Source organism: Hemiscyllium ocellatum, chromosome 25 (assembly GCF_020745735.1).
Source record: "Hemiscyllium ocellatum isolate sHemOce1 chromosome 25, sHemOce1.pat.X.cur, whole genome shotgun sequence".
Classification (NCBI taxonomy): Eukaryota; Metazoa; Chordata; class Chondrichthyes; order Orectolobiformes; family Hemiscylliidae; genus Hemiscyllium; species Hemiscyllium ocellatum.
This window is the reverse complement of record NC_083425.1, coordinates 14,702,760-14,716,325: the sequence shown is the minus strand read 5'-3', so window position 1 is coordinate 14,716,325 and position 13,566 is coordinate 14,702,760. Positions and strand designations below refer to the sequence as shown.

General features: G+C 41.1%; 1 protein-coding gene across 1 annotated transcript in view; it reads left to right on the top strand.

Annotated features, from left to right (window-relative positions):
• LOC132827952 (dynein axonemal heavy chain 17-like) overlaps positions 1-13,566 on the top strand; it is a 443,350-nt gene that overhangs the window by 421,003 nt on the left and 8,781 nt on the right. Inside the window, exons 74-76 of the mRNA XM_060844799.1 lie at positions 2,403-2,594; positions 3,824-4,003; positions 8,833-9,015. Coding sequence (XP_060700782.1) covers positions 2,403-2,594; positions 3,824-4,003; positions 8,833-9,015 — 555 coding nt within the window. The remainder of the gene's footprint in view (positions 1-2,402; positions 2,595-3,823; positions 4,004-8,832; positions 9,016-13,566) is intronic.

The window sequence follows — 13,566 nt, the reverse complement described above, 5'->3', positions numbered from 1 at the left end:
TTTACAATCTTTCTTAAATTCAGTAATAGTGCTAGAGGACTAGAGAATTGGAAATATTACATCATTGATCAAAAAAAGGGGGAAACCCACAAGTTTGATGGTAGAGAAACTGTTAGAAACAATGATTCAGGCCAAATTTAATCACAGCAATGAAGGTGGGTTAATTGGCAAATCTAGGATGGACTTCTTAAGGAAAACCATGATAAAATAACTTTCTTAAGGTTTTAAATAGGTAGGTAACAGAGAGAGTTGATGTAGGCAATACGGTGAGTGTGGTTTCTCCGGACTTCCAAAAGGTGTTTGATATAGTGCGACATAACAGACTTGTAAACAAAGTTAAAGCTTATAGAATAAAAGAGACAATAGCAACATGGATACATAATTATCTAATGAACTGGAAACAAACGTATTAGGTAATGGATGCTTTTCAGGCTGGAGGAAGGTACGTAGCATAGTTCCCTAAGGATCAACGTTAGGATCCTTGTTACCCTGATATATATTAATTGAGTAGAACTTGATACACAGGACAGAATTTTATTGTTTGTGAGTTATACTTGGCAACATTGTGAACTGTGAGTGGATAGCTGTGAACTTCAAAGGGACATAGGCAGTTTGGTGGAATGGGAGGACAGGATGCAGCTAAGTTCAATATCAGAAATATGAAGGGACTCATTAAGAAGAACATTAAGATAAAGGGCATGAATTAAAGTGGGTGCAGAGAAGAGGGAACTGGATGCATATGCACTAAGTAATTTAGGTGGAAGGACAGATTTAAAGAATGGTTAATAAAGCATTTGATATCGTAGACTTTAGTAATACAGCCAGAGAGTAAAAGCAAGGTAATTGTATTAAAAACACTGATCAAGTATTGCGTCCAGTTCCAGGTAACACACATAGGAAAAATGTGAAGGCATTGGAGGTCATGCAGAAAATGTCTATGTAAATGTTTCCAGAGATAAGGGACTTCAGTTAGAAAACTGGTGAAGTTAGAATTGTTTTTCGTGAAAAGAAGGCTGAGAGGACATTTCATAGAAGTCTTCAAAATCATGCAAGTTCTGGACAGTCATTAGGAAGGAACTGTTCCCACTTGTGAAAGGGTTGCGAGGGCACAGATTTAAAAAAGAATTAAAAGAAACAAAAGCAATTGTTTCTTGTAGCAGTGGAATGCACTGCCTGACACTGTAGGGGAGCCAGGTTCAATTGAAATATTTGAAAGGAAGTTATACTATCTGGGAAAAAAAATCAAAATTACAGGGAGAGACATGGAAAATGATAGTAGGTGAATTGTTTATTCGGAGAGTCAATGCAGGTATGTTGTACTGAATGGCTTCCTTCTGCACTGTAACAGTTCTGTGATTCTGTGAAATCAGGATGATGTATGATTTGCAGGAAGAATTGCCACAAATCATCTGCATTTCATCTAACTTATACAAGTATTTTGAATTGGAAGCCAAAACAGAGCACATGTTCTATGATATATTACACATTGCTGAACTATAATAAAAATGACAAATTTTAACATTTGGGTAAGTGAGATGTAAAAAGTGATAGATTCCTTAGATACTCAGAACTTAACTTCTTTCCCCCATTTTTGATTTTAATCTGTGTGGTTCAACAAGAAAATAAAACACTCACACAAAATAGGAGGTAGCTTCCTAAATTAATCCAAATATTATATCAAAGATATGCTGTGATGGCATGTTCACTGGACCTGTGGGAGAAGTCTGCTCTGATTTTCCACACAATGCTAAAGCAGATCTATAACCTGAAGGCTCCCTCCAATATAAGTTGGACCGAAAGGAGAAGGGGTGCTTCTGGCCTCACATGGAAAGCCACATGTTCCCAACCCTAAACTCCAACTTTAACCTACCCCTACCTAGTCCTTCTACTCTCATCCATTGATTGCTATTACTATTCATAGAATAATTGCAGAGAAGACAGGCAATTCTCCCCATCTTAATTATCAAAAGATTAGTAAAGTCTGTACGTTAGAGCATCCATTTGTTTCCTGAATGGATATAAAGTCATTACAACGTTACCCTGATTTGGAAAGATGCATGGCCAGCAAGCACCATACAGGCAGTAAATTCTAATTGTGAAATCACTGTTGTCTTGCTATTTCGCTGATTATAAATTCAGTGTAGAAAATAACATGTGGTATCAAGAGTACAATGCATAGCTAATTCTTATTGGTGCAAACTACTATTATAAACTTATGGATTTTTGATTAAACCAATATGATGAGTCATATATTTAGCACATTAATCCTTTATATTTGCAACCTTTAACAACAATAATACAAATATCTTGATATTAGCAATTAATGTTGATACAGTATTAATCTTACAAATCATTTTCTTCATAGTTAAGAGTCCTTAACTGTTTATTTCTTTTTAATGTAGGATACCTTGGAGATGTGTTCCAAAGAATCCGAATTCAAATGCATCCTTTTTGCTCTTTGTTATTTTCATGCCGTGGTTGCTGAGAGGCGTAAATTCGGAGCACAAGGATGGAACAGAGCCTACCCATTTAACAATGGAGATCTTACAATTTCTGTTTATGTTCTGTACAACTATTTGGAAGCTAATCCCAAGGTATAAAGTAAACAAAGTTAGTTGTGTAGATGTCCAATTTCGGATGGATGAAAACTTGAAAAAATCATTTCAGTCTAGAACATGCTAAATTTATGTGATCAAACTGACAAATAGTTTCATATTATGGAGTGGATGAAAGAAGTTAACAAGCAATTTATTCCTTCTGATCCCACTGCCTTCCCAATGGTGTTGATATTAATCTCTCCTTCATAATTGGTAAGGAAGAACAACTGTTTCCACGCTGTAGGGAATCTAATCTAATCTTAACACTAGATGAAAGAGAGAGAGAGGGAATGGATTGGGGACTGGAACTACAAATGTATGGAAATAAGGTAAAATAGACAGCAGAGCAGCTGTCCTTTAAATTGTGTCAGTTTTCACTTCTTACAATTGTCCCTCTAAGCAAGAGAGAGATTTGTGTTACAAGTTATGCTCATAAGAAGGACTGTCCACAATCAATTTAATCGTTCTGTTACTCTAGATCAATTAACCAGATGGATTTATGAGACATGAGAGAAAATAAGAACAGTAAAACAACTATGTTATGGGGGTTGTCAGTGTCAAGGTGTGATCTTAACTTGGTATAGTTTGTTCACTACTACATATTGATACAAGGGCTGGGTGGCGAGGTACATAAAAACAGTAGTAGGCCATTCAGCCCATCGAGACTATTCCATCATTCAATGAGATCGTAGCTGATATGTGGCCTAATTCTATACACCTTCCTTTGATCCAAAGCCCTTAATATTTTTACTGAACAAAAATATACCTATCTCAGATTTAATTAACAACTGATCTAGCATCAGCTGTCATTTGTGAGAGTTCCAAACATCCACCACACTTTGTCAAAATGATGCCTAAGATCTCTCCTGAATGATCTGGCCCTAATTTGTAGGCTATGTCCCTTCATGCTAGAATCTTCAACCAGTGGAAACAATTTATCTTTATCCATCCTGTCTTCTCCTGTTAATATCTTGAAGACTTCAATCTCCCCTTAAGCTTCTAACTTCTAGAAAACAGACCTAATTTGTATAATCTTTCCTCAGTACTTAACCTGTTGAAGTGGTATCACAGATAAAGTGAAGCTTGAGACTTGTTGCATTGTTGATCTATTGAATGGAATAATCCTGAGGATCTAATAGTATTATTCACATTCCTTTATATTTTTAAAACAGAAGCTCAGCAGTTACAGTTTATTTTTTAATCATGGCAAACCATTTCATTATTAGGTTCCCTGGGATGATTTACGCTATCTCTTTGGTGAAATAATGTATGGAGGCCACATCACTGATGACTGGGATCGCAAACTATGTCGTACCTATCTAGAGGAATACATCAAAAATGAAATGCTGGATGGAGAACTTTTGCTTGCACCAGGCTTCCCTATCCCACCCAATTCTGATTACAAAGTAAGATAAGCTTCTTTTAAAAAGATTCATTATTGTCATATGTTAATATCAACTGCATTTTTCTGTGTATTTTTATGCATCTTCCTGGCAATCAGTGTTCATGAATCCTGGTAGCATTGGTCTTACATTGTATTAAATTATGTTAGTTGTGATGTAATACTAATCTGAAGATCCCAGACTGGGCAAATAAAAATATAAACAAGTGTTATCCTAGAATTCAAATACAACGATGGAGCTAATTGGGTTTAGGAGTTTCAGGATTGCTCCTTTAATGACTTTGAAGTCAGTCAATAGTTTTGGAAACCTCCATTGCAGTTGTGGGAACATTGGGTAGCACGGTGGCTCAGTGGTTAGCACAGTTGCCTCGCAGCACCTGGGACCCAGGTTCAATTCCAACCTCTGGTGACTGTCTGTGTGGAATTTGCACATTCTCCACATGTCTGCATGGGTTTGCTCTGGTTTCCTCCCACAGTCCAAACATGTACAGGTCAGGTGAGTTGGCCATGGTAAATTGCTCGGAGGCTTGGATGCTGCCTGAACTGCTGTGCTCTTCCAGCATCACTAATCCAGAACATGGTAAATTGCCCATAGTGATAGGTGCATGGGTAGGGTAATGGGTCTGGGTGGGTTACTCTTTGGAGGGTCAGCTTGGACTTGTTGGGCCAAAGGACCTGTTTCCTCTCTGTAGGGAATCTAATCTAAAATATCACCTACCTTTGGAGTCAGTGCATCTTACATATCTGTGTAGTTCTTATTTTGGACTTCAGCTGGGTATGCAGGAATTGCTTAGTTCTTAGCTTGATTCCCTTCACGTTAAATCAGCCAAATCTCAGGAAAAAAAGCAGAAAATTATGTAAATATTCAACAAGTCTGGTAGTATCTGTGGAGGGAGAAACAGTTGACAGTTGCCATGATTTTTTATCAGAACTGATAAAAGTTTGAAATATAATAGTATTTATATTGATGAACTAGGGAAGAAGGAAAACAGAATAACGATAGAGTTTAATGCTCCTGCCCATATACTTTGTTATACACATACATTGGCTGATTTTCTATCTTTTTAAATGCAATAAATTACTAATCCCCATCTCTTCATTTCAACGATTATAAAAACATAAGCAATCAGGCCTCCAGTCCCCTTGGCAAAAAACTCACAAGACCTACACTACAAATGAAGGTAATATCATGTTTCCACTCTGCTTCCGGTGTAAGCGGTGGAAGAGCTTTGTGGTGGTCAGGAGCTATCTACTTAATGTCTCAGTTCTGATTTGCCATTGTAGCCATTCTCTTTATATGGCTGTTCCAATTTGTTTCCAGTCAATGTTAACACCCAGGGTATTGATAGCTGGAGAGTTAGTGATGGCAATGTCATTGAATGCTAAGGGAAGATGGTTAGATTCACTCAATTGGGAATGACTATTGCCAGACACTAGTGTGATGCAAATATTACATGCAGATTTATCAGTCCAAGCTTGGATATTGTCATCATCATCAAACATCTGTACTTCCTGCTTTATAATGGAAGAAAGATTTTTGATGAAGCAGTTGAAAATAGTTGGACCAAGAGGCCTAGAATATAAGAACAAAGATGTACTGCTGAAGCTGCAAAAGGCTCTGCTCAGATCATATTTGGAATATTGTGAACAGTCTTGGGATGGGATGTCCTGCTACTGAGATAAGACCATAAGATAAAGGAGCATAATTAGGCCATTCGGCCCATCGAATTTGCTCCACTGTTTGATCGATCGATATGTTTCTCAACCCCACTCTCTTGCCTTCCAGCATGTAATCCTTGATCCCACTACCAATCAAGAACCTATCTATCTCTGTCTTAAATACATTCAATGACTTGGTCTCAGCCCTCTGCAGCAATGCGTTCCACACATTAACTATCCACTGGATGAAGAAATGCCTTCTCGTGCTAGTTCTAAAGGGCCGTCCCTTCACTCTGAGACTGTGTACTCCATTCCTAGTCTCTTCAGTGATTGAAAACATCTTCTCCACATCCACACTATTCAGGCCTCTAAGTATTCTGTTAAGTTTCATTGAGATATCCCTCTCATCCTTATAAACTCCACTGAGTACAGGCCCCTAGTCCTCAACCATTCTTTATGTGACAAGCCCTTCATCCCAGGGATCATTCTTGCAAACCTCCTTTGGAAGCCCTTCCATACCTCCACATCTTTCCTTAGGTACAGGACCCAATGTTGAAATGAATGCCAACATTGTATTTGCCTTCCTACTTGCATAATAACCTTACAAGGTTAACTAGTTAACTAGACCTTAACTAGAACTCTTAAGTCCCTTTGTGCTTCAGATTTACATTTTGATAATAGTCTACGCCTCTATTCTTCCTACCAAAGTGCATAATCCTCACACTTTCCCACATTGTATTCCATATGCCACTTCTTTGTTCTCTCTCCTCGCTGTCCAAGTTCTTCTTCAGCCTCCCCGCTTCCTCAACACTACCTGTCTCTCCACCTATATTTGTATCAAATACAATGGCCTAGTGGTATTATTGCTGCACTGTTAATCTGGAGACCCAGGTACTGTTCTGGGGACCCAGGTTTGGATCTTGCCATGGCAGATGATGGAATTTGAATTCAATTTAAAAATCTGGGATTAAGAGTCGAATGATGACCATGAATCCATTGCCAATTGTTAGAAATGACCTTTAGGGAAGGAAACTGTCATCCTTACCTGGTCTGGCCTATGTGTAACCCTCTCTGACTCCAGTGATTCCTAAAAGATTGCTACCAATACCTCTACAATCTCCTCAGCTATTGACTTCAGAACTCTGGATCCAGATAACGTATCCACCTTCAGACTTTTTAGCTTTCCCATCACTTTCTCCTTAGTGATGGCCACTAGACTCACCTCTACCCCCTAACTTTTATGAAGTTCTAGGATGTTACTGTTTCTTCCACTGTGAAAAGTACCTATTCAGTTCCTCCACCATTTCTTTGTTCCCCACTGCATTTTCTCCAGCCCCATGTTCCAGTGGTCCAATATCCAATCTTGCCTCTTACTTTTAGTATGTACAAAAAAACTCTTGCAATCTTCTTTTATATCACTAGCTAGCTTACTCTCAATTCATCTTCTCCCCGCTATTGCTTTTTTTTTAAACTTATCCTCTTTAGTTTGTAAAGGCTTCCCAATTCTCTGGCCTCCCACTCAACTTCACGTGTTTTTCTTCTGCTTTTATGCTATCCCTGACTTCCTGTCAGCCATAGTTGCCTCATCTTTGCCTTCATATGTTTCTTCTGCCTGCTGTGTCTCCCAAATTACCCCCAGAAACTCCTGCCATTGTTGTTCCACAGTCTTCCCTGCTCGGCTCCCCTTCCGATCAACTCTGGCCAGTTCCCACCTTATGTTTTTGTACCTTTACTCAATTGTAACAACATTACTTCTGATTCCAGCTTCTCCCTCTCAAACTGAAGGATAGTGGTCAAATCATATTATGGTCACTGACCCAATCAAGTCTGTTTTAATACACATATGCTCCAAAAAAGCCATCTTGTAGACATTCCATAAATTCCTTGTCTTGAAATCTGCTCCCAACCTGGCTTTCCCAGTCCACCTGCATATTGAAGTCTCCCATGATTATTATAACCGTGCCTTTCTTATATGTCTTCACTATCTCTTGATTTATACTGCTAGTAGGTCTGTATAGATCTCCCATCATGGTCTTTTTCCTTTTGCAGTTTCTCAAGTCTACCCACAGATTCTACACCTTCTGGCTCTATACTACTTCTGGCTATTGATTAATTTCATTTCTCACTATCAAGGCAACCCTGCCCAACTGTCTGTCCTTTAGATATCCAAATATCTTTGAATATTTAGTTTCTAGCCCTGATCCCCTTACAACCACATCTCTGTGACACCAACAATATTGTACCCATCAATTTCAATCTGCATTACATTGGTGTTATGGTTAGGCTGCTCATCCATGCTGCAGCCTCTGTACTCATCCAAACAAGCTGAGACAACATTAAGCCTATTGGAAATTTGCAGAGGCTGACACTTTCATGTTCATGTCATCTCAAACTTCTGCAGCTTTGCCACTCTTAGTACTTCTTCCAAAAGGTCACTAATTAGCTGGGTGGGTGGCAGGGATTGGTAAATGATAAATAGCAGATCAAAGACCCATCTTTAAGTTCTTGCTTTGATCTTTCATAGAGTCTGGAGTCAATGGTGAGAACTCCCAGGGCCACTCCTTCCTGACTGTATACCACTGTGCCACTACCTCTGGTAGATCTATCCTTTTAGTGATACAGGATATTATCTGAAATGATGATGCCTGCGATATTGTCTGTAATGTACAATACAATGAGAATAACTATGTCAGGCTGTTACTTGACTAATCTGTGGGTCTTCCAGTTTTGGCAGAACCTCTAGTTATTAATCAGGAAAGCATTGCAATGTTGGCAATCCAAAGACACTCAACCACATTGCTGTGGGTCTAGAGTCACAAATTGACAAGGGCAGCAGATGTCCTTCCCTCAGAACTTCAGTGAACCAATTAGATATTTACAACAATGGTTTCATGTGGGCAGCATTATTGTAGTTTTTTTTGTTACTTCAAGATTCATTAATTGAATTCCTGCTATGATGGGATTTGAACCTGAGTCTCCAGATTTACTGATTCAGTGACATTTCCACTGTGCTATCATCCCATCTCCAATACAACCTTCCTTCAACCCACCCACCTGGTTGAGTTCCTGTTGAGTTTTTACTCTGATCTAACTGACCTAATTCCATCTGCTGCTGGAGGCAAAATGACCTCCAACATAAATAAATGGTATAAATTGCAATTTTCTTGTTTAAAGGGCTATCATGATTACGTGAATGAGATGTTGCCTCCTGAGAGCCCATACTTATATGGCCTGCACCCAAATGCAGAAATTGGATTTCTGACAGTGATATCTGAAAAGTTGTTTCGCACAGTCCTTGAGTTGCAACCAAAAGAATCTGCTGCAGAAAGTGGTGGTGGAGTAACGAGGGAGGAAAAGGTATGATTTTTTTCTGATTCTGACTTTAAACCTAATGTACTTCAGAGATATATTATAAATTTGGTTCTGATATAATGTGAAAGTCCCGTTCTTGTGTGATCTCCCATTATAAGAAAATAGGTCCGGAATCAATTATAGCCAATACAGGTAAAGAATGTTTGGTTCCACAATTAATGGTCTAAATTTTTCAATCGTATTAAAGTCAATTTGCATTGAAAAGATGAACATTTTAGCAGAAAATGACTGTATTTTAAAAGCCATGTCCTAAAACATTACACTTTTCATAAAAGAATTTAATTTAAAAAGGGTGGTAAAGACAAGCCAGGGAACTATAGACCGGTGAGCCTGACCTCAGTGGTGGGCAAGTTGTTGGAGGGAATCCTGAGGAACAAGCATATCATGTATTTGGAAAGGCAAGGACTGATTAGAGATATCAACATGGCTTTGTGTATGGGAAATCATATCTCATAAAATTGATTGAGTTTTTTGAAGAAGTAACAAAGAGGATTGATTAGGGCACAGCCCTGGATGTGATCTATATGGACTTCAGTAAGGCGTTCGACAAGGTTCCCCATGGAAGACTGATTAGCAAGGTTAGATCTCACGGAATACAGGGAGAACTAGCCATTTGGATACAGAATTGGCTCAAAGGTAGAAGACAGAGGGTGGTGGTGGAGGGTTGTTTTTCAGACTGGAGGCCTGTGACCAGTGGAATGCCACAAGGATCGTTGCTGGGCCTTCTACTTTTTGTCATTTACATAAATGATTTGGATGCGAGCATAAGAGGTACAGTTAATAAGTTTGCAGATGACACCAAAATTGAGGTGTAGTGGACAGCGAAGAGGGTTACCTCAGATTACAACAGGATCTGGACCAGATGGGCCAATGGGCTGAGAAGTGGCAGATGGAGTTTAATTCAGATAAATGTGAGGTGCTGCATTTTGGGAAAGCAAATCTTAGCAGGACTTATACACTTCATGGTAAGGTCCTAGGGAGTGTTGCTGAATAAAGAGACCTTGAAATGCAGGTTCACAGCTCCTTGAAAGTGGAGTCGCAGGTAGATAGGATAGTGAAGAAGGCGTTTGGTATGCTTTCCTTTATTAGTCAGAGTATTGAGTACAGGAGTTGGGAGGTCATATTGCGGCTGTACAGGACATTGGTTAGGCCACTGTTAGAATATTGCGTGCAATTCTGGTCTCCTTCCTATCAGAAAGATGTTGTGAAACTTGAAAGGGTTCAGAAAAGATGTACAAGGATGTTGCCAGGGTTGGAGGATCTGAGCTACAGGGAAAGGCTGAAGAGGCTGGGGCTGTTTTCCCTGGAGCGTCGGAGGCTGAGGGGTGACCTTATAGAGGTTTACAAAATGATGAGGGGCATGGATAGGATAAATAGGCAATGTCTTTTCCCTGGGGTCGGGGAGTCCAGAACTAGAGGGCATAGGTTTAGGGTGAGAGGGGAAAGATATAAAAGAGATCTAAGGGGCAACTTTTTCACGCAGAGAGTGGTACGTGTATGGAGTGAGCTACCAGAGGAAGTGGTGGAGGCTGGCACAATTGTAACATTTAAGAGGCATTTGGGATGGGTATACAAATAGGAATGGTTTGGAGGGATATTGGCCAGGTGGTGGCAAGTGGGACTAGATTGGGTTAGGATATCTGGTCTGCATGGATGGGTTGGACCGAAGGGTCTGTTTCCATGCTGTACATCTCCATGACTCTATGAATACAGCCTTGGTTAGATCCCATCTGAAATACTGAAGTTTGAGATCAATGGAAACGTATGTTGAACATGGGAGGGGCACATTGCAGATTCATTTGAATTATAAGAGGTTCTCGATGTAGGTTTGCTCGCTGAGCTGGATAGTTCATTTCCAGATGTTTCATCACCCTACTAGGTAACATCTTCAGTGGTCCTTCGGGTGAAGCACTGATGCTGATTCTTGCTTTCTATTTATGTGTTTGGGTTTCCTCGCATTGGTGATGTCATTTCCTGTTCTTTTTCTCTGGGGGTGGTAGATGGGGTTTAACTCGATGCATTTGTTGATAGAGTTGCGGTTGGAATGCCGCTTTGTGCGGTAGTGAATCCCAGTCTCACTCCTGTCTAGACAAAGAAAATTCTAATGATCCAAATGAAATTGTTAAATGATTAATGAAACCATTTTCTCTCATGGTGAAATCCAGGACACGAAGGCACCATTTTAAAATTAGAGCCAGCATTCTTCGCACGAAATATAGAGATAACCTAGAATAAAGGCTGAGGATGGTGGTTGAATTAAAATGTTCATAGAGATTATGTAAAGACATGAATTAATATGGACCAAGTTGGGTAAATAGAGCTGATATAAGTCAGCTGCCATTGAATGAATGACTAAAAGGCTCATGAGGCGAAGACTATTGTTCCGACAGCAGAACATGGCAATTTTCTTTGGTCCCCTGGCTCTTGCTTCCTGTGCAATATCCTCCTTCAACTTGCTTCTAACCGGCTACCTTCTGACACCTATGGATAGGCAAAAAATAATGCCCTATCAGCAAAGCCCATATTATATGAAAGAAACAGACAATGATTTTCACCTGTTTATAGGCGGGGAGGCAATGGCTAAGTGTTATTATTACTTGACTTGTAATTCAGAGATCCAGAGAAGTTCTGGGAACCCAGCTTTAAATCCCATCACAGCAGAGGATGGAATTTGAATTCAATAAATATCTGGATAAGTCTAATGATGACCATGAAATCCTCATTGTCAGAAAAACCATCTGTTTCAACCAAGCTCCTTTAGGGAAGCAAACTGCCATCCTTACCTGGACTGGGCACACGTGACACCAGACCCACAGCAATGTGGTTGATTTTCAACTGCCCTCTGGGCAATAATGGTGTCCAGCCAGACACCCTCATCCCATAAATGATTGAAGAAGGAAAAAAAGATCCCTGTCTTGGTATTAGGGAGCCTGTCAGGACAGCAGTGAACCCAACATAAAATGAGGATGAAGAACTGTGAGCACAGTATAAAGCAAAGCGATAGGACTGTTGAGCTCAGTACATTGTGTCTTAATACATGGAGCAATCACAATAAAATCGATTAATTAACAGTGCAAATAGATATACACAATTATGATACAGTTGCAATTGCAGAGACATGGCTGCAATGGAACCAACATACAGGGTTATTCATGTTTGGGTAGAACAGGCAAAGAGAAAAAGGTGGTAGGTTAGCTTGATTAGTGAGGGAGATGATATAGTTTCTTACATTATAAGCATCAAATTACATGTTTGGATGGAGACAAAGCAGAAATATAGTGTTGAGAAAGCGGTTCAGCATGATCATATTGAATAGTGCAGCATGCTTGAAGGGTCAAATGGCTTACTCTTCCTAGCTTCTGTGTTTTTCATTTAGCTTCCATTTCTGTCAGCTGCTGTGCTTTGAAATGTAAAAAATGAGGTCCGCAGATGCTGGAGATCACAGCTGCAAATGTGTTGCTGGTCAAAGCACAGCAGGCCAGGCAGCATCTCAGGAATAGAGAATTCGACGTTTCGAGCACAAGCCCTTCATCAGGAATAAGAGAGAGAGCCAAGCAGGCTAAGATAAAAGGTAGGGAGGAGGGACTAGGGGGAGGGGCGATGGAGGTGGGATAGGTGGAAGGAGGTCAAGGTGAGGGTGATAGGCCGGAGTGGGGTGGGGGCGGAGAGGTCAGGAAGAGGATTGCAGGTTAGGAGGGCGGTGCTGAGTTGAGGGAACCGACTGAGACAAGGTGGGGGGAGGGGAAATGAGGAAACTGGAGAAATCTGAATTCATACCTTGTGGTTGGAGGGTTCCCAGGCGGAAGATGAGGCGCTCCTCCTCCAGCCGTCGTGTTGTTGTGTTCTGCCGGTGGAGGAGTCCAAGGACCTGCATGTCCTCGGTGGAGTGGGAGGGAGAGTTAAAGTGTTGAGCCACGGGGTGATTGGGTTGGTTGGTTCGGGCGGCCCGGAGGTGTTCTCTGAAGCGTTCCGCAAGTAAGCGCCTGTCTCACCAATATAGAGGAGGCCACATCGGGTGCAGCGGATGCAATAGATGATGTGTGTGGAGGTACAGGTGAACTTGTGGCGGATATGGAAGGATCCCTTGGGGCCTTGGAGGGAAGTGAGTGTGGAGGTGTGGGCGCAAGTTTTACATTTCCTGCGGTTGCAGGGGAAGGTGCCGGGGGTGGAGGTTGGGTTGGTGGGGGGTGTGGATCTGACGAGGGAGTCACGAAGGGAGTGGTCCTTGCGGAACGCTGATAGGGGAGGGGAGGGAAATATATCCTTGGTGGTGGGGTCCGTTTGGAGGTGGCAGAAATGGCGGCGGATGATACGTTGTATGCGGAGGTTGGTGGGGTGGTAGGTGAGAACCAGTGGGGTTCTGTCTTGGTGGCGGTTGGAGGAGCGGGGCTCAAGGGCGGAGGAGCGGGAAGTGGAGGAGATGCGGTGGAGGGCATCGTCGATCACGTCTGGGGGGAATCTGCGGTCCTTGAAGAAGGAGGCCATCTGGGCTGTGCGGTGTTGGAATTGGTCCTCCTGGGAGCAGATGCTGCCTCA